The sequence below is a fragment of the Lonchura striata genome, chromosome 7 (genome assembly GCF_050655825.1).
Source record: "Lonchura striata isolate lonStrDom1 chromosome 7, ASM5065582v1, whole genome shotgun sequence".
NCBI classification, from domain to species: Eukaryota; Metazoa; Chordata; class Aves; order Passeriformes; family Estrildidae; genus Lonchura; species Lonchura striata.
The window spans coordinates 4,030,001-4,051,322 of record NC_140709.1 but is presented as its reverse complement, the minus strand read 5'-3'; the positions used below and the strand labels follow the sequence as shown (position 1 = coordinate 4,051,322).

The 21,322-nt window shown below is 41.4% G+C and overlaps 1 protein-coding gene across 30 annotated transcripts in view; it reads right to left on the bottom strand.

Moving 5' to 3' along the window:
• Window positions 1-581: 581 nt before the first annotated feature.
• Window positions 582-21,322, bottom strand: part of QTMAN (queuosine-tRNA mannosyltransferase) — a 188,653-nt gene continuing 167,912 nt past the window's right edge. For 14 of the 30 annotated variants that reach the window (XM_085584105.1, XM_085584097.1, XM_085584094.1 and 11 more), the window contains 3 exons: window positions 19,744-19,814; window positions 18,941-19,032; window positions 582-7,990 (listed from right to left, as the gene is read on the bottom strand). In XM_085584105.1, the coding sequence (XP_085440231.1) occupies window positions 7,760-7,990; window positions 18,941-19,032; window positions 19,744-19,814 (394 nt within the window). In that variant the 3' untranslated portion in view covers window positions 582-7,759. Of the gene's footprint in view, window positions 7,991-10,622; window positions 19,033-19,743; window positions 19,815-19,963 lie in introns of those variants that run through there. The other 16 variants (XR_014956466.1, XR_014956467.1, XM_077784897.2 and 13 more) reach the window with 6 other exon arrangements.

The following is a 21,322-nucleotide window of genomic DNA, read 5'->3' as shown; positions in this document are numbered from 1 at the left end:
TGCTCTGGACCTGTGGGAGGAAGGGTCCTCTTGTCCCACAGCTCACTGTCCCCACAACAAACATTCACTGAGAATTTTGCTCCCTCAGCCTTCCAAGAAAGCAAAGGAGGGGATGAATTTTGCTGGTCTTTGAGGCTTTTTATTATTATTATCACAGGGGAGATGTGGCCATCTCCTTAGGCTCGGAAGCACATTTCACTATTTGAGAAATAATATTTCTCTCACGACTCCATAGGCTGTGCACTGGAGGAGGGAGATGTATGAGTGGCAAAACTGAAGGTGAACAGTTGCAAAAATTCATGTTCTATGGGATTTAAAAAAAAAAAAAACTTTTCTCCTTATAACTAAATTCTGGCATTTTAGTTCAGCAGAGCTCCTTAAGGTTGTATATAGTGAGAGAATGGGACCCACCCTCATTGTCTAAACCCATGAAACACTGCCCCTACAGCAGAAACAAATCATTCTGTCCCTCTACACTTTAATAACATTTTTTCTGGAGATAAGAAATCAGCAACATGTTTCACATATGGTGCCTTTCATCCTAGCGAGCAGCAATGGTTTCAAACCTACATGAGTGGCAGTTATTTTATTTTATTTTATTTTATTATTTTATTTTATTTTATTTTATTTTATTTTATTTTATTTTATTTTATTTTATTTTATTTTGTTAGAACCCTTAAAATGCACATCAAATCAAAACCTCTTAACTATAGGTATACTTATCATTTTAGCAACACCATTCCTGGTGATTTTGGGTGAATTCCACCAAATGAGTGCAGGGACCACTATTTATCAATAGACCATTGCTGTGTGCACCAAATCACTGTGGTGCTGCCAGAGAACTGCCCTTTGCAATAGAAACCACAGAAAAAATGGCAAAATGAAGGATTTCAGATGGAGATAGGACCACAAGAAAAACTCAGGTGAAAGATTCTGGTATTTGGGCACCTCAGTCTCAGTGCTGCGACTCACATTCTTGCCCTAGCAACAAGTATCTAATAATCACAGGAGATAAATGTCACTTTTGACCTTTGCTGCAGAGAAAATCTCTCTGAAAACACCGTATCTAATAATATCAAAGGTTGTGGTGGCTTCTGCATGGCTGGCAATTTTTAGACCAGTAGAGGATGAAGTTTTCTGGTTCAAACAGGAATTAATTGAAGGAAGTCATATGGCTTGTGTTATACACGTGACACCAGATGATCCAAATAGTCCTTTCTTGGCCTTATAATCTACAAATAACCTTGTGGAGGTACTGCTCTCCTGTGGATTAGTGGCAAACCAATGCTCCTCTTGCTTGGATGAGTTTTCTGATCTAAATACCACCCAGACCTGCGTGGCCTACAGGATTTGACTGGATCACGGTCTCAGACGGAGCCATTGCCAATTAATGCCAGACATGAGATAAACCAGGGTAGGACACGCTCCACTTCAGGTGCTATGTGATCCTGGAGTGTCATTAGCAGCCACGTAACAAGCCAGCTCTGAAGCAGAACACTTTTGCTATAAAGAACACTTATAAATATTGTTTCACCCTTCTGTCTTTGCATTACCTTGCACCATAAGGCCCAGGCTGTCAGTCACCGTGGGGATCTTTGGCTCTGAATTAATCAGCTTCATCTGCAAGAGCAGGTATCATTGTGGCCAGTTTATAATCTATAAAAATAGTAAGATTCCAGAATGATTTGTCTAACAGGACAACCCATTCCTATATGGAAAACAGAGCATATGAGGTCTTGCCTATCTTGCTTGGATTAGGAGGCAGAGGAAATACCTGGCTGAGCAGTGCTCAGGAATTATCAGGTGGATGATATTACAGGAACAAGCTGGGTCTTTATTTATTTGCTTCACATGGATGACTCCAAGTTCAGGTTGTTGGAGTTATATAATGCTAAGCTTCCTCCTGACCATTCCACAGCCCTGACTGCTCCCACTGATCCATCAGTGCAGTTTTGCTGGGAAATCTGTGCCAGGGAAAACCAGGCTGCACCCAAGGTGAGCTCAAACTCAGTCACCACCACAAAGTCAATCAGAAATAGCTCTTAAATGCAGCTATCCTTATTCCTGTCCCTATCTCTCACCAGGCCTTGTTTTACCCCCGAGGATAATTTTTGATGTAGGAGGAAACATGCCATTAATTAAGCCAAGAACCACTTCCTTTAGTATCTACAAAAATTTCTTCTGAGGTTTCTCTTTCAAGCACCAGTCTTACTTAGACCTGCAGGCTGAGACAGTAGCAAAAGGTGGGAAAATTTACAGTCATTACATTGATTAATCAGCTGCTGAAATTTGGCTTTCCAGCATGACACCTCCATTCTCTGAACGTGTGGCCCTACTGCAATGCAATCAATTTGTCTGTGCAGGCTCCAAAACCCCAGAGCCACACGATGCAAAAAGGCAATCTTCTGCCCTCTTTGACCACAATAAGCAACATTACTGAAATCACCACTCCTGTACAAGTGTAGCATGACCCCATATTTGTAGGCAGCAGAGTATGACTTCATTAAAAACCACGCTCTGTGTTAGGGAGAGGGAGCAAGGCAAGCCAGCAGCAGAGCAGCATATGTCTGAAACTGATAGCAAAATGGGTGATGCCTTAAACCCCACCTCTATACCGTTATTTACATACATATCTTTCATCTGACATAGGCTTCCCCTCCAGCACCTTGAATATATCAGTCCTAAGGAAGAGACTTTAAGTTCAAAGAGTGCCATCCCCAAACCAAAGTAGGGGGTTATCAAGTGAGGTGTGCCAAGCAGTAAGACAAAACATATGCATTTTTAATAGATAGCCTCTCCTCCCCCTGAGGAAGCCAAGAAAAGAGACTCTGTGAAGCTTCAGCTGAAAACAAGTTCAGTGGATTTATACTCAGGCTGCTGTTCACAGAAAAACAAAATTCACAACTCTCATATATGTATTTTTTTTTTACTAGATGTTTTACAAGCATTCTTCAAAGCATGCCAGCCCCACTCTAGGTCCTGTTGACCAGGTGAATTCACCTCCACACAGCATTCAAAAAGAAGAGAGTGACAAAAAGATCATGAAAGTGAAATAAAAAATAAAGAGGCCATGAAAGAGAAACAAAAACCTCAACAGGTCTGTACGGAATTTCAGCAGCACTTTATTTATTAATGCATATGAAGCTACCAGTGTATTCCAGCTCCCAAAGACAGATCTGTAAGGAATAGGCCACATGCTGATTGACAGCAGCCATAATTCCATACAATGAGACTGTATTAAATTGTTTGATGTGATATGATACTCATCACTTGTAACTGATCAAACACACTGCTGCATCAAACAGTATTACAATACAATCAGGCTGGATATGGTTCCTGCCAAGGCTGTTCATCACATTGCACACTCCTGCATTAAACATATCTATTAATAGCATTGACAAACTACTCCTATCCAAGTTCTTTTTTTTTTTTTTTCCCAAGAAGTGCAGGACGTGGAATGTGCAAAGAAATCCACAGATAATGCTTTACAGTTTGAGGCAGCACTTCCGTTGGCTGAATGCTCCAACATGAAAGGCTTTCCCAATCTGGGAATTGTGTAAGGTAATGCTAAAAGCTGCAAAATTGTGTCCCAAAACCAAAGACCTGATATTCCTGCTTCCCTTTTTCTTCCTTCCTTTTTTTTTTTTTTTTTTGTTTGACTTTTTCTTTCTCTACTATATGCAAACAAATTGAAATATCGACTCATTTTTGACCAAGATTTTACTTTTGCTGCTCCAATGCCCAGGAGAGCTGCTATCTTGAAGGAGAGAGTTGTGTCTGACCCTTCTAGAGGAGGGAGACATAAATAAAAGCAGCAAATTCTTTGTCACCACTGCTCCTACTGCAGACAGCGAGGGTGACACTGCAGCCCATGGGGACAGGACTGGCTGTGACAGGACAAGTGCAGGGGCTCTCTCAAATGCAGATTCTTAAATGAGCCTGGGTCTCTAGAGGGCAGAGGTCAGCCGTCCTCAAACCTGCGTGAATGCTAGATTAAGTTTATTAATCTCCCTGCTTTCACTTAAAAACCAAATTATAGGATGTTAAACGTTAATGCCCAGGAGCTTGTGAGATGATCAATGCCCTCAGTTACCTCTGCTAAGGGGGGGGGGGGGGCACAAGGGGTTCAGACCCCAGAAGGATGCAAGAAGTTAGAGTGATGACCACAGAACACATTCTCCTTGTGAATCACCAGGTGCTTCATGCCTGGTGCATGTTTTGTTTGCAGTCCTGACACAACACAGGCACCTCACACACAGAAGCAAGACCCAGGGACCGAGGGATAAATCAGATATCCAGCCTCAACCACAGCTCTTTATAAAGGATTTATACCTGTGCTGGGGCATGTTTCCAAATGCTCATCTCCCTGTACTGACCCAGAGTGCCCAGGAACAGCCCAAAGCAAGCCTGCAGTGAATGTGGCATTTAGCAACCTTTGGAGCAGCCTCTCACAGGGCAACTCATTAAATTACTCCAGTGTGTAAAAACCAAGTGATAAACAAATATAAGGAGTCCACAGAATTCCTCATGGACAGGTATGCACATCATAATCGGACAATTCTCCCCCCTGGTTGCTATCTCAGCTTGGGAAACCCAGGATCACATAGCCATGGAAAATAGGAAGTAATACACAGGAATGCATGCCTGGCTGAGTAGAGCTGGCACCAGGTTTTTTTTTCAAGCTGGGATTGTATACATTTTACATTTATGAATATTTTTGCAAACTGCAGTGACAGAAGGTGCCTTTTGTCCTATTTCTCACTCCTGTAATGTCAGTGTGAGCAGATTAAGCTCATGGCACAGTAGCAAATTATCTCTGCTGATGGAACCAGCTCCAAAAAGATTACTTAAGAGAGGTGTGTAGGGCATTCCTTTTCCTTAATTAAAAATATTAAAGTCTTTCAAGATAATAAACCGCCTCAGAAGGTTATGTTAAAGGCTAGGAAATATAGAGGAAAGGGCTGGAAAGGTTTTTCCACTCTGATGGACAGTTTTTAACACTAAGAGCCCAGTGCAGCATGTAGAGCTAAAGAAACGGTAACTTTCTATCTGGGTGTAGCTAAGTAATTCAAGATGCTGCAAGTTAAGTGTAACAGCAGAAAGGAAGAAGTTCAAAAACAAAGTCCCAGGCATTTCAGTGCAGTGTACAGTACGCTAAATTATGGTATTACAGAAATTGCTGAGAGTTTGGCCACAGAACGTTTCATACTACAGCAACGTTCTGACAGGGCTGCCCTCCAGCAAGCCCAGACATTTTTTTTTCCTTTCACCTGTGCTGTTTTTTATTCCCCCTCCTGTTTGTTAACACAAATCAAACACTGTACCAGAGAATTACAGCCCTTGTCCTGAGAATGTACCTCTCCCTTTATTAAATCAGCATGACTGAGAAGTCACCATGCACCAGGCAAAGACAACTGCAAATCTGTGCTTACCCTCCCCGTACCACCTGAGTGCCGCTATTATTCCTCATCCTTGGGGAAAGGACCCCATATGTGAGTTTCAGAAACCACCTCAGTAACTCCAAGCATCATTATCAATAGTAGGATGAACTGCAGCTGGGATGCACTGAGAAGGCAGGGTAATACTCGCCCTAATCTCTGCATTCATCTCACTGGCCCTCGCTAGGAAGTTTAAGTACATTTACTGGGGATTCTTCAGCCCTTGAAAGGTAGGAAGACATCTATGAGGCTTGACGTACCAGCTAATTAACTTGGGTTTGGAAAAAAAAATCTTCTTATCTACTTAACTTGGAGACACTCTCTTTGTTTTTAAGCCTGCAGACTACCTTCTCTTTAAAATGCACGTTACGTACCACTCCGTAGTATGGAATGTATTATTTTTAACGAGGACCTATTTTAACTTGGACCAAAAACTACTAACATTTGACAGAGGATTGATTTTTTTTTTTAAGCTATTTGCAGAATCAGCTGAATGATAGTCTATAGCCTGTGTTTTGCAAAAACAGGCTACAAAATCCTCATGCTTTCCTTCTGTCCTTAAAAACACGGGCACACAAACATATGAAGCGCTTGGAAATGAAGCCCCAGATGCACCCACACCTCCCCTCTCCCCCCAGAATCTATAAAGGAGTTTAAATAAATCTCTCAGGTTTTGCTTCTCGGTCTCTGGAAGTGGGGAATATTGAGGCTGGGAGAAAGTGATTGAATTTGTGTCTGCAGTGGTTGGGGCACGTGAGTGTTTCCTGCAGCTCTTCTGACAGGAACACAGACCTGAGCAACTCCTGCAACATCCTTGCTCAGAATTAAACCACCCTAAAATTTCCTGGCACAGAGAGATTTTAAATCCTCACTATATCCCTAACAGATAGAACAGTGGCATGATTGACCAAGCTTTTTTTTTTCTTCTTCTTTTTTAAAGTACACATATGATGATGCATCATAGTTATAAACAGATGGTATTTGGCCTCCTTCCTATTCTCAACATTTGGAATTCCTAAACTATGTGAATTAAACAATAATATTTTATAAACATACAAGGGATTTTGCTCACTGCTTTGTTAACATAGAAATTATACAATGCTGACATTTATTTAAATTTTAAAAAGTAAACAAGAGTGTGTATTGAATTAAAGCAAACTAAAATCAACAGAGAGAAATATGTTCTGTGCGCACATTACCTACAACGGCACGGGCCTTTTTCGGGGAGACATAATGGGATGAAGCACAAATTGTAGCTTAGACAGTCTGATCCTTTGTGCTCGAAAGGCTCATTTAACACCTCGCCGTAAACAACGGATATTTATACCATAATTGGCCCGTTGACCATCAGTTGTTCATTTACTCCGTAACCTGCTATTATGGAGTTAAAAGAAGTTCCTTTCTCTTGGCTTTTCTAGGAGTGAAAGTGTGTTTGCAATTTTAGTACCAACTGGATTCAGTCTAACACTTGTACTTAGTATGAGAAACATTTTCATAATACCAAAATTTGGGGGAATAAGAGTATTCCTGCCAGGAAGGGAAGAAGAAAGTATTGGTTCTTAAAAGAAGAATTCTGTTTGCTTGGTTTCCTCTTTCTTTTCCATTTTAACCCCTTTTTAGGCTCCTCTCGAGCTGTGCAAAATTGAGAAGCACTTAGGTTTTAATCACTATTCCCAGGTCTGCAAAGAGGTTCTGTGATGAATAAATAATGAATCCGAGATTTTAATCAGTGTTATGATTTTTGAAAAGGCTAATTATCATTGTTTACAGACATGCCTTTCCAACGCATTTCCTTGTTTTGCCTTCAAAGCTCCAAGGGTTAAGCCCCTCGCACGCATCCCTCCCATCCCTCCCCAGCGCCGCGCTCCTTGCCCGGGATTTCTTTCGGGGGCTTGAGGGTATTTTTTGTTCGTTTGGTGTTTTTTGGGGTTGTGTTTTCACTGGAGGAACCGCAGGAGAGCCGGGGAAGGGCTGGGGGAAGGCTGCGCAGCACGGGCGGCCGCTCCGCACCCGCGGAAAAGCCACGGCGGGGAGGGAGAGCTTTTCTCCGTGCTGTCTCTGTAGAGCGATGCTAGAGAAGAATCTGATTTTCAAAATAGTATTTTTATTATCGGTAATGTCGATGATAAAAGTGGCGGGCGGCGTGTGTCCGTCCCCCGCTTCCCGGGGAAGCCGCAGCGCCGGGATGCGCCGGGATGCGCGGAGGGCACCGCGGGGCTGCCCTGACGGCGATCGCGCCCGGCTCAAACCCTTCGCATGATTACATTCTCATGATTCTTATTACTGATGATTTTTACCATTACAGCCGTCAGTGGCCTCGTTTAACCCGGCTTGCCCGCACCTCCATCCTCTCGGCCGCTCACGGGGACGGGCAAACCTTTTCCGCGGGTGGGATATTCCACGCCAAGGTCCCGATTCCCTCCGCTCCCCTCCCCTCTCTCCGCAGCCTCCTCCGGCTCGGCGCTCGCTGCTGCTCCCGCGGGGTGCGGGGAACAACTTCCAGCCCCTGCAGCCCCCGATGATCGGCTTCCAGCAACAGCTGCGAATCTTCCCTAAGAATCCAAAGAAATATCAGAAGATTAGGCAGCGATGCTATTTACTGCCCTGTAATTAAAGTTCTATCAGTGTTTCTATTATAAAACCTCATTTACAAGGGTTGGTAACTCAAAAGGCAGAATTTTCCTGCAAGATGAAGCCTCGCTGAGAAGTATTTTGGTTAAATAAGGTTAGCCTGTTAGAAGGTAAAATCCTGAAGGGCTTTCATTAAGGTGCTCATGTATATCTGCAAATACACTGCCAAGCCCCCCCAAATCAATGATATATAAGCCGATTTTTTTTTTTTTTTCAAAAATAAAGGATTCGCAAAAAGGTTTTAATAAAATTCTCTGGGAAATTATTCCCATGAAAACAATTTGTTTGAAAGAAAATGCCCTCTGGTCTTTTCCACACAAACTAGTCTTGGGCTAGTACATGAGAACCCAACTTAAAAGTTCCTATGAGCAGAAAGGAGGTTGGTTAATTATTTTCAACTGTCCTTTCTGGAATAAAAAACAGAGTAAACAGCTTGAATAGGGAAAGGTGAATTTAATTTTCAAGGCCCTTTAACTTTTAATAATCTGAGGAACAAGATGGGAGGTACATTCTACCCTCCCAGTTATCCTGATATAAATTCATTCAAGATTTATATTGGTGTAATAGAGAAGCAGAATTTGCTCCGTGATTTCTAATGAACTGCTGGCTCGGTCTTTAAAAATGCAATTAGAAAAATCTAACCACCTAATTCAGAACAGCTTTGAGCTGAGGCAGAGGTCTCAGTGCTGGAAGCTGGTCGGTGCCACAGCTCCTTGCTGTGCCTGCAGCACCAGCGGGGCTAGGAATGCTGGAAACGGTTTGGTACAGAATTCCCAAATTGTTTTAGGATTTTCTTTTCTATTAGAAGGGAAAAGACAATTCTCGCGTAGAATAAACCTGTGTTTCCTGTGATCTCAAATGCTATGACAAAAGGATTGTAGGTTTAGGTGCCTGGCCTGTTACTGATGCAGGAGGAGCTGTCTGGTCAGGGTGAGGCTGACACACAGTCGGGGAAACCCAGCTCTGACTCTGCACTGAAACTTGTCTCAAAGCCTTGGCGCCGCTGTGTCAATGCAGGTGAAACATCAATAAACATTAAAGTAAGTCAAGGTTCAATTCTCTTGCTCTACTCACAGGATTAGGTGTCTTCATTCACCACTTACTCATGTGTGTAAGAACAACAGGACCAAGATCCCAACTTGTCCCTCTGACCTTCTGAAGTGAGGGACTGAGATGAAGCAGCACGGGGTGACACTCTTGTTTCCTCTGCTGAAACTGAGAGGCAGAACTCTGTGGATTGTTTCAGTCTGCAGCGCTGAAGGGACACTTGCTGGGGGAAACATCACCTCTGGCTACCTGGCTGTCCTACATCACTCTCCTGACTGAGGACCTCAAACAGGCCAGGGTGGCCCCTGACACCTCCTGTGATGTGGTAAGGGCACAAAATCAGAATTGTTTGGGCTGGAAAGGATCTTTAAGATCATCTAGTTCCAATCCCCCACCATGGGAAGGGCCACGTTCCATTGCTCCAAGCCCTGCCCAATTCCAGCCTTGAAGACTTCCAGGGATCCTTGCTCCAGAGCAGCTGTGCATCTTTGCTAAGAATGTAAAGAAATATCAGGAGATAACACAGCATTGCTATTTATTACCCTGCAATTAAACTCCTCACAGAGTTTCTATTATAAAACATTATTTGCAAGGGTTCATAAGAAGGGAAAAAATTTCCACCAAGATGAAGCCTTGCTCAGCAGACAGAGCTGGGCATGGTCGAAGGATCACGGTCATTAAGTTCAGCAGGGCAGGGCTGCACCTCACCAAGGAGCTGGGTGAGACCTCCCCTGGCTGTGGGGCTGCCCTGAGGACAGCAGGAGCCTCCGAGTGCAAACCACACGGCTTTGATGTTTCGAGTCTGCTCACCACAAGCCCGAGTGCAGAATTACAGCATCTCCTCTTTCCCCTTTATTGGTTTGGAGAATGACTCACTGTGATACTTGAAGCAGTTTGCTACAACTGCACCATGCCTCAGTTTCCCCAGCAGTGAAGCCAAAAAATATTCCAATTTGTTGGTGCAAGGTGGGATGACACTGGTGAACATCTATGATACATTCTGGCAGGAGTGCAAGGCAGTCCTGCTCCTTGGGTCTTCCAAGGATGACCACCAGACCTACACTCTTGGGAGGACCACGTCCACCCAATCACAAGCTGTGCCTAAAGCCAAACTGGGCTTTGGCCCAGAAGAAAGGAGGAGGAATCTGCATACAGAGAGATGATAACTGCAAAATTACAATTCTGCAGTGCTAGGAGAACAACAAACACTTTCCATTGTGTCTCCCTGGCTTGTTTTTGATTGCTTCATGGGGTAATTTTAACAAGAAGTAACATGTGCTCTCTCTCATGCTGAAAAATGACATTTCACTTCTTGATGGTGTCAAAGACACTCGTGGGGAGGGGGACCAGCCTGTACCTTTTACCCCTTTCAGGGAGAGGAGCTGCCTTGATCCAAGGGAAGCTGAGACCACACCTGTCTGCAAAGACAAGTCTTACCAGGCTTCACGTCGTAACACCTTACCCAGAGTCCTCTTCCTGCTTCTTCCCAGAGCAGAGTTGAAAATCTTGGAATTGCCATAAGGTTTTATTATCGCTTGCAAACCAAATTCCACTTCATCAGATAAAGACACAATTGCATTCATTGACTCTGACACAAGGATATGCATGGTGATAAACATACAGATAGATGTACACACTTATACATGAATGAGATATGCTAATTAAAAATTGCAGTGGGCACTTTATTAAAAATTTATTGTACAATCTACATCTTCAAAACATTTTACATCAACAAATACTGCAGCTTGACTGCTGGAATCATAAGTGATTTATCTTTAAAAGACTGTATTTGCAACTGGATGCAAAGATTCTTGATGAACTGCCATTACATTTAAACTACTGGTTTTTATTGGAAGTATTTTGATTGTTATCTGTTTGTTCTCCATCCTTGAGAGAAATAAAACAAGTGTCTCGGCTTTCATTTTATCGGATAGATGGCACCATGTAGCATATTTCCCAAGCTAGTTTGAATTACAGCTGTTTATCTTTCAGCTTTCTTTAAGATTAATTAAATGCAAATGTAACTCCACGAATCATGGGATTACCTGCCAGACCCCTTATTAATACCTTCACTTAAAAACCCCTTTGCCAGAGAGTCATTAATTTGCAATAAAAAAAAAAAAAAAGACAGAGAGAGAGAGAGAAAGAGAGAGAAGTGCTCAAGCAGCCCTTTGCCTCCCAACAACCCGGAGATGGCTGCCCAATTAGTCCGGCAGCATTCGGATCCTCCTTTCAGGCCCTGTGGCCCTTTGAGGACACAATAAGGCTCCAATGATAACCTGGCAACCTAGGTAGAAACTCAGCCAAGTGTGAGCGTTTGAAGCTGCAGCTTGGCTGCCATCGTGTCGGCGAAAAGAAAGAATTCAGGCACCATGTCATCCAGTACAAAGGATAAAAACAGATTCAACCGGAAATTCAATGTGGCACCACATATGGGATACATGAGTGCGGTTACACAACAGGCCACATATTTTTTTTGAACAGTCTCCTGCATGTGATGCCGAGGACATGTGTAACCATCATAACGTCTCTAAGAATCTGTATTTAATTTGAGCTGGGGTGGTGGCAGGGATTGGAGATCTGAAGCCGCCACAGGTTTGTGGCAGATGGCTCTGTGTCAGCTATGACAAGCAGCCAGGCTCGGCTTCCTCTGCAGATTTTCTTTTCTCTCTGATCAGGTAAATATGGGCACACTCTGGAAACTTCCACAATTCTGCCTGAGGCTGCAAGTTTGTGACTTAGCCCCATCTGTCACAAATCTTCCCTCGGTTCTGCTGCGAGCAGAGACCTGAATTTACTGCCGAGCGCTGCCCAAGAAAACCCGGCCGTCTCGCCCTGCGAGGAAGCACAAGAGAGAAGGACACGGAACCGTGTTAGAGGCTGGGACACAAAATGCCAGAAGGATTTCAGGAGGGGTGGGAGCCACTTGGTCACAGAACACTTATGTGCTGTTATTTAAACACGGGGGGAATTCAGGGTTTGGGTTTTTTTTTGAGACAGGTAAGCTGATCATAAGGCCCAGGTTATTTGCTCCCCCTGCTTTTCTGGTGGTCTCAGTGGACACATCAAGGACTGAACAGTCTCAGGGACCCTCAGACATGGCAGAACCATGAGCCAGAAGGAGCAGGGCCTAGTTCTGCTAGACCATCATCACTCTGGGCTTTACTTCAGAATAATCTCTTTTTGTTTTTTTTGAGGAGTGGTAACTATGCAAATATCTGGACATTCATTTTTTCAAGGAATAAAATTCCATGAAAAAATGAATTTTGAATGAAAAATGAAAGACAAATTCCATTGTCTTTCCATCAATAGTTTTAAATATGTGGGGATCAAAAGAAGCAAAGTTTTCACATAAAGCAGCATCTTCCCATAAAGAACAAACAGCATGATGTCAGTAGCAGAACAGTATTTTTCATTAAATAATCAACTTGTTTCTAGTGTCCTAAGATCAGCACTGAAGAACTGAATACCTACTCTGCCATCACTGGACTTCAGAGTTAACCTTTAGACTTTAATAAGGAGTCTTCATCCATTTAGACTGGCTCTTTCAGGACAGCTCAAGTTCAAGCACACAGTATTGATTTAGTGTAGATTTTTTGCACTTTTTAAAAAATTGGCTTAACAAAATTAAGATTTAGAGATTAATTTTCCACACAAAACCTGAGATTTGGCAGGCAAGACTGGAATGATTTACGGAGTCAAATTGTATTGGGTCAAATCTACCCTGTGATCCAGCTCCTTCACTCTGCAAGTGAGTAAGGGGGAAAAATCAAGGTGGAAAACAGTTTGCAGCAATTATTTTTGGAGTTCAATTTTCAAACTCCGAGCACTTTTGGAGACCAGCACCAGAATCCACCATTGCTTTACATGAATTGTGTGCACTGTGAGGCCGAAAGCAGAGCTATTTAATATTTAACACACCTCAGCAGAGTAACAGTATTTCCCTGACCAAACTGGTCTGTTCTGCAGTTTCTTACACTGGCCTTTTAAAACTCACCTCTTTCTTGCTGTCTTTTAAGAAAAAAAAAACCATCAAATTTTCAATGCAAATCTATGCAGTACCTTGCACAGGATGGCTCAGAACACACTGACTGACTATAACAGTGGGAAAACAGTTTCCTGCTTTTTTCCCCAAGGTAATTTAAATAAACTGTACTGGAAAAAAAAAAAAAAGTTTTCATGCTTTTTGCAACTTTTCTTCCTATTTCCTTTGACCCATTTCTCCACCTACTGTTTTGAAGTGGCTGTGGCTCATCTGCCAGTTTTCATTTGCTCTCTAAAACTCTCCTGGAAGCTATCTAATACTGTCAGAATAAAAAGTTCCAAGTCCTGGTGTTTATGCTGAAAGTTGCCCCTATAACTTCTTTAGTCCTACTCTGCAAGTGCAGCCAACTGCTGTGAGCTACAGACCAACATCTGGGGACATGGTGATCATGGAAATGTTGGATTAATGGTTGGACTCAAGGGTCTTTCCCAGCCTAAATATTTTTAGAATTCTGTGATTAGAGCTGGAGTCTCCTGGATATTTTACCTCAGAGAGCCAAGAGCAAGACAAGCCCAGAGAGAAGTTCAGGTGCAGGCCACCTACACACATATATATCTGCACATATATCCATTTTTCTATGGCTGGATCCCAACATTAGGCAACTCCAACTCCCTTCCTGCCAGCTCATTTCTTCCACAGTGAGGATCCATGTTAGCCAGGTAGACCTGCTTCTACCAGAGTTTCTTGAAGACCAAAGGTTGACCCAAAATGCTTAAATTGTTTCCCACAGCCCAGCACACCATCCCACCTGTGCAAACTCTCAAGCTAGACAGGGCTTTCACTGTATCAGCCATGCACAGGGAATGGAAAGTGTCAAGATTTGAGTCTAACATGGATGTGATCCTGAGCAACTAAATCTAAGTTTGAAGTCAGATCCTACTTTGAAACTGGCCCTGCTTTGAACAGAGGGTGGGGCTGGTGATGTCCAGAGGCACTTCCTTAACCAGTCTGTGATTCTGTGCTCCAAATAACTAATGAAGTTTTCTTGCACATAAAAAAATCCTTATGTTTTACATATTTTCCTTAGGATCACATGCCTAAGCACTGGAACAGAGATGGGAGAGAATGGACACAGAGCTCTGCACTCCAGAGTTCCTGTAACCTTCCCCCACAGACTCTGAGAAGCAGATCTCAACCACCTCTGAAACCATTTTAAATCACGTTCATGGGAAACTGAGCAGCTCAAGAGGCAAATACAGGTTTCTTATTTGTGTTTCTAACCTCCTTTGACCTGCACCTAATGCTGGCCAGGTAAAAGCAGAAATTCAATACAATTCCTTCTTTTTTAACTCTGCAAACGTGCTCTGCTAGTGAGCAGAAAGCCAGCAGGATGGATGGAAATACTTGCATTATTTGCATACCCTATAAAGCTCTGAATTAATTTTATCAGCCCGGGACAAAAGATCTGGAGAACACTGTAAGCAAACATCTGCTCAATATACATTCACCATTAAAAAGTAAACAGTAGGATTGGCTCCATAAGGAACAGGTTGGGAATTATCAGAGTACTACACATCACATAAACTGATGGCACAGCCCGGAATTCTCTAAAGCAATGATCACACCAGCACAAAGACAGCTCTCAAGCATCAGAACGGCTTGAATGATGAGAGATTAGAATATAAACATGGAATAACATTCATAAGGAGAGACTGAAAAGACCGGGATACTGAAAATGTTGGACAAATGTTTATAAAATAATGGATGGTACAATAAAGATGGACAGGGAGCTCCTGCTTCCAGGCGACCAACTCCAGAATGGGAAGACACTCAACACAACTGAAGGTGGGGAAAACCTGAGCTAATTAAGGAAATTATTTAAACACCATCATAAACAAATCATAGAATCCTGGGGTGGTTTGGGTTGGAAAGGCCCTTAAAGACCATCTTGCTCCAAGCTCCTGCTGTGGGCAAGGACACCTTCCATTAGACCAGGTCGCTTATGGAAAAATGAATTTCCAATGGAGTTTTGCTGGAGATTGGGTAAAGATAAAGGCAGAGGCACCATCCCTGGCTCTCACATGGCCATAGGTACAGGAACTGTGAATAACAGGGCTGAGTGTCTGATGGGACACCTGGCATTGGCTCTTCTGCATCCTCATGTGCCCAATGCCCAGTTTATTGCACTGAGAATGCCTCCTGATGCTTCCCTAGCTTTGCCTAAACATGAAATCTGGACCAGGAGCAGTTTTCCCTTTCTACACATTTCTCTGAAATAGCCAAGATACTGCTTTATCTCAAATCAGAGAAAAAAGAAAAGGAAAGGAAAAGAAATAAATGAAGTTTTGTTAGAACTGCCCTATACAGCCAAATCCTGAGACTGGAAACAATTCAGATGTCTATGGTCTAACTGGGATCTTAATTTGATTTTACAGCAGTTTAATCCCTTTGAATTCAGCAGACTTCCTTCTACAGTGGTGTCAGAAAGAAAAAAATCACGCCATGTGTCTTTTCATAGGCAGGTGAGCTTCTGTAGTGTGATGGAAATGAGAAGATGAATGTCAGAAAGTGGGCCAAATTCTTTTCTCCATTAAACAAGCATGAGTGAGAGTAGGATTTTTCTGTAGGAACTGAAGCTGACAGCATGTCAACCAGCACTCATTCAGCTGGGAGGGCTGGGAGAGATTATTTAAAGTTGTCAGCTCCTTCCATGCCTGGCTTTTGGCAACTCTTCTTGTCCCTTTCCACTGTATACTCTTTATGCATGCTGTTTTAAATTAAGAAACTCAAGTGAGGAAACTAAAAGGTAAACTTTAACAAAATAATGCAAAAGCAAACATTTTGCCTTATTTTATTTTATTTATTTTAACTTTAAATCTACTAGATAGGGCACTAACAGGTCCTGTGGTGTGCCCTGACCAATGCCCTGCTGTTCTAACTTGCTTCATTCCTGTGCTTACCTTGGCAACCAAAATCACCCAAAACTAGAGTTTGATTCCATGAAACTGGAACAGAACAAATAATTGATAACAAATGAGATTTGCTTCCCTCTCATCTCAGTCTTCTGCTAATAACTGGCAGAAGGCAAGGCTGAAATGCAGATGAGCCAGCCCTGAGTGCTGTGTGAATACTCAGGGTGAGCAATACATCATCTGGAAAGTTTTTCATAGGTGCTTACATTATGGACATTTTTAAAAGTCTGCCAGCATGAATCTGCTCTGTGGAGTTAAGCTACTACAGTTTAATGCCTTGGTCTGTGCATTTTCACAGGGATGTTCCCTATGTCCAGCCTCTAAGCCTACTGCCCTGATGCCATTTATCTCCTTTCTGCCACTAATTTTGTTAGCACAAGTACTGAGGACATCTGAAGGAACAAACTGCCTGTTTAATAAGCCACTGTCTAATTATTATAGATATCCTGAGTAATAAAATCCCAACAACATGTAAAAGGATAAACCAAGGTGATTACTTCCCAACTTGTGGAGTTGAGAATCCCCAGCCAGCAGAGAAAAGCACTATTTGCTTTTAAAGCATTTCTACTTCCAAAATGTCACAGATACTTGATAAACTCAATGCAGAGAATATGGCAGGATGGTTTCTGAAAGACAAGGAGCTGGTTAACATTGACTCTTGTGCTGGAATCCCTTTTCTAGCCCAAGAAAACAGAGATAATATTATAGTGATCTGAAAAAAAGTGAAAATACTGTGCAAGTGCTGTGTAGCTTTCAGGAATTCACTCTGTTCAGCTTCCTTACAAAGCAGCATCACTCCAGCTGTAATGACCTTAACAGCACAGCTCTGAGCTAGCCTTTTCCAGGAGCTTTTGTGGATGGTCCACAGTGAAGGAAGACTAGGTGTACGTGGGTGTAGGCACAAAAGGACAACTCTAACAGTATTCTCTGAGATGATCCAAAGCCTATTAAAGACAACAGGGATATTTCCTCTTGTGCTCACAGGTGCTGGATTAGGCTCTGCTTTCCTCATTTTAAAACAATCCCCCACTCAGCTCCATTGCTACCTGTTGCAGAGGATGGGCTCTGATAGAAGATCTGCAAACCCCGTGTATAAGGGGCAGGAAAAAGACCTTCAGCTTCTGCCTACTAATCATCCCAAGGAATTCTTAAAAAATTTTAAAAATCCTTCAAGTAAATCAGCATTTTGCCTACAGGGTTTGCATACATATTTTCAACCTGTACTATTTTATATCAGTATTTTTTGCATGCCTTGGCTCTGTGTTCAGGAGCTGGGAACCATGTGGGAGAAGATCCATGTGAATGCAACCATTAGCTGAGCTTGAAGCATTGGGAAATGCCAAGGTAAACATTTAAGGACTGCTTTCCCTTTGAAGCCCCCATGCCTAACTCTACGATACTATTGACTCAAGAAGTAATGCTGAACACTGGAAGTGTTCAGTCAGCATTTTAAACTATTATGAGCTACCTTCTGAACCATTGCCAAGTTAATAGACAATGAAAGATAATGAGCTTGAAATTGGGTGTTAAATTGCATTTTTGGTTCTCTCTTTTTTTTTTTTTTCCTTGAGGTTTAACTGTTTCCTGCAGAAACAACATCATCTTTGATGTATCATTATGTAAATGCCTATTTTTAGGTCACAAAAAAAGTCAAGGCGTGGGCTAAGTCCTTGCTGCTCTTGCTATGTGTGTGCAGGAAGGGGGAGAGAGGCAGACGAAACACAGCAAGACCCAACAGCTTCTGGTCCCCAGGGGAAGGGAGGGAGGTGGAGGCATGAGGCTGGGTCTGTTGGCAGCATGAGACTCCAAATTAAGGAGGAGATTACTCGACCTGCTCATTAACAGTGAGGCTGGACGGAGGAGGGAACGCTCCAAGAACCACATTTGTGTCGCACGGGTTAACACGAGGAGCATTTCCATGCACCCCCAAGCCTTTAAGGACTTTCAGCTGAATTCAGGGGTTTTCACGAGCTGAAACACCTCTGTCGTGCAGGGGTGATGTGCATCCAACCTGCCCACGACAGTAAAAGTCAAAAACCGCTGTAAATGCATGAAGCAGCGTGTAAAAACCTGCAGTTATTCTTCTGAAAGCAGCTTCGTGTAGTAACGGCTCTTCGTTGGAATAATGTAAAATTTAGTGCTTCATCTACATTCAAATTAAAAAAAAAAAAAAAAGAAAAGCGTGACTCCCATCAGTGTAAATACACCATTTAAAACTATGAAAGTTGGCCTAGCATCGAACACTTGAGCAAAACCTGAATGGAGAGTTTGCCACTGAACCTGCATTTTCTCTACAGATATAATTGCAAAGAAGGGGACATGACAAATACCAGTAAATTATTCTCCCAATAAACTTTAATGCTTAACACACCTTATAAAGCAAATAATTAAAATAATTGTAAGTATGAAAATCACTCAAATCATTCCCAAAGCCAAAGAAATCTTACCTGATACCTGTCACCTGCATTTTTTTGAAGATTAAATTAGGATAGGAAGTTAGGCTTATCCTCATTAGTATAATTGTAGGATCTTTCTTTTATTTTCCTTTTAAACTAATGAGTTGCATTAATCCAGGTTCATTTTTATAAGCCTCTTGGGTCCAAATGTAAAGGACAGTCATTTTAGAAAACAGTAAATTAAAAAAAACATGTAGCATGCATTAAGTGCACGTATTTCATAAGACCTAGGTTAATACAACTGGCATCTAGTTTAATTAATCCTTGTTAGTGTAACGACTAATATCCCTCCCTAGCATGTTTCCTTTAAACATTAGTATGTTAATTAAATGTTGTTTTTTTAAGGTTTTTTTTTTCCCCTTTGTACTTCAATATGGCATTATATCATCTAAAACTATTCCAAACAACTACCTTATAGAGATGTCTCCTTACAATATCTGGTCTCTTGCAGAAATTCTGAAGCCTTTTAAAAAGCTGTTCAGGTGTAGAATACAGATATTCAGCTGCAGGAAAAACAGATACATTTTTAATGAAACAAAAACCTCAAAGCACACACTCGATATTAGTCACTTTACTAATTAAAAATGCATATTGCTCTGTGCCGCCTCGTGTTTTACATTATTTAAGCATGATTTTATAAGGTTACCTCAGCTCACAAGGATGTTTAATGCTAAATAAGACTGTGTAGTTGTGCTGTTTAGACATCTCCTTTGGGTGATTAAAATACATTATTCTAATGTAACACAATGCATATGTGATACATTTAGTGATGAGATTTTTCGAAGAACTGGTACTACATTAGTGTGTATCCTGTACTGCAGTTGCATACTATTAAGTATTAAATTGTTTAAATAATTTGGTGTGATTTTCAGGCCTGGCTTTTTTTTTTCCTTCTTCTGTGTATCAAAAACAAAAAAAATCTGCAAACCATTGCAGCATCAGTGACCTTTTAACAAAAATCTATCATTATGGGATGTGTATGCTAACAATGAAGAATGCTATTTCAAAACTTGCTTTTTTGTTATCTTAAAAGAACAGATGGCAAATATAAACTTCGTCTAATGTATTAAAACACATAAAATTTGCCTTAACACTAACATGTTGGCTTGCCAAATAAACAATTGCTTTCACTCAAGTTTATTCCCAAACTTTTGATTTTAGCAGGAATCATATTATTACGTTTCAGCAGAAGGAATAGGCAACAAAGCAGCTACCTGGGAATATCTCTGGGTAAACCAAGGCTTTGGGACACAGTGGGTAACAGCCACAATGCACAGCCTCCATCCTGAGGATTAGAAATCACAAATATACAAAAATAGACATTAGTCAGAAAAAAAAAAATATTTTCCTGCAAGAGCCTTGAGACTGCCTGCATGCAGCAAGAGGGAAACATTTTTTTTTTCTTCAGCAGCATAATCCTTCTAAATGCCAAAGTTGCTCTTTTTAAAGAAAATTTTATTGATCATATGAATTACATAGAACAGAACAGCGAGCATATGTTTTGTTCGCTGAATAAATCAAAGCGCAGCTCTGCATTTTTTTGTTTTTTAAATACTGTTTAACACATTTTATAATCAGCAGACAGACACATGTAACAACATGGTGAAGTATGGATGGCTTTGCTTAATAATGCTGCTGGAAAACAAGGGGCACGTTGGCTACACCAGGGCGTGTTGCACACACACACCACCCTCACCTGGCACAGCAGATATTCCTCTCAGACTTCCAGACTCCAAAGGTTACAGCTAAATATAACCCAGGAACAACTTGCAGCATGCTCCAGGCTGGGATATTTCAGCTTATTCACATGCTTTGGATAATTTCATTTATTTTTTGGGACATAAACTGTTGTATTTTTTAATAACCGCTGATGAAATTCTTTTGCCAAAGCGTGCAAAGCTTTGTACTTGCCTTTTTTTTTCCCCAGGAATATTTTACATATCTCCCGTAACATCAAACCCAAATATTTTAGAATTGCACCGCCGTGGTGCCAAGTTTTCCAGTAGCAGAGCTGTCTCCCTTGGATTTCAGGTTTTAACAGAAAGGGTTAAAGGCATCCAGGTTTCAGGTTACTTTTTCACATAATGACCATTGATCTGACACAATGTCCCTCCAAAGATACAACCATAATTTCTGTTGGACAGAAATTACACAGTGAAATTCAAAACACTTCTTAAAATATGTTTATTTTATGAGAGGCTTTGAATTTCCTCCAACATGTTGACCATACGAGGACTTTATTTTTAACTTCAGTTTCCCTCATTCCCCAGAATAAAAAAAAAAAAAATCTGAAATCTTGTCAACATTCACCTTTTCTATTTTCAGTGACAACCCAAAGGCTTTTGCTACCTTCGTGCCAATGTCAAGTTTGGTACTGTATTACAGGTACCCTGAAAAAACTCTGTTTCCTTTAGATCTACTCAATTTTAAACAGGAAAAAGAAAGAAAATAAAGAATAACATATTCAGCTTTCATGCTAGAAAACTATGCATATCCACAAACCCCAAAGACACATTTCTCTGCAAATGCTTTTGCTAAGAAATGACTGCTGGTTTTTTTCAAACTTTTAAAATTTGTAATTTATGTTGGGGTTTTTTTTTTAAATAACATATGCACTTCAGATTGCATTTTAAACATTAACAACAATTTCAAAGTGTACATCGTCTAGCACTATATTTTTTACCAAAGGGAAATGTTTCTGATGTGTGATTTAATTGATGATTTCAGTTCTTAAATATTGTGTCATATGTCAAAGCAAATAGATTTTTAAAGTTTTCTTTAATCTAGGAGAAA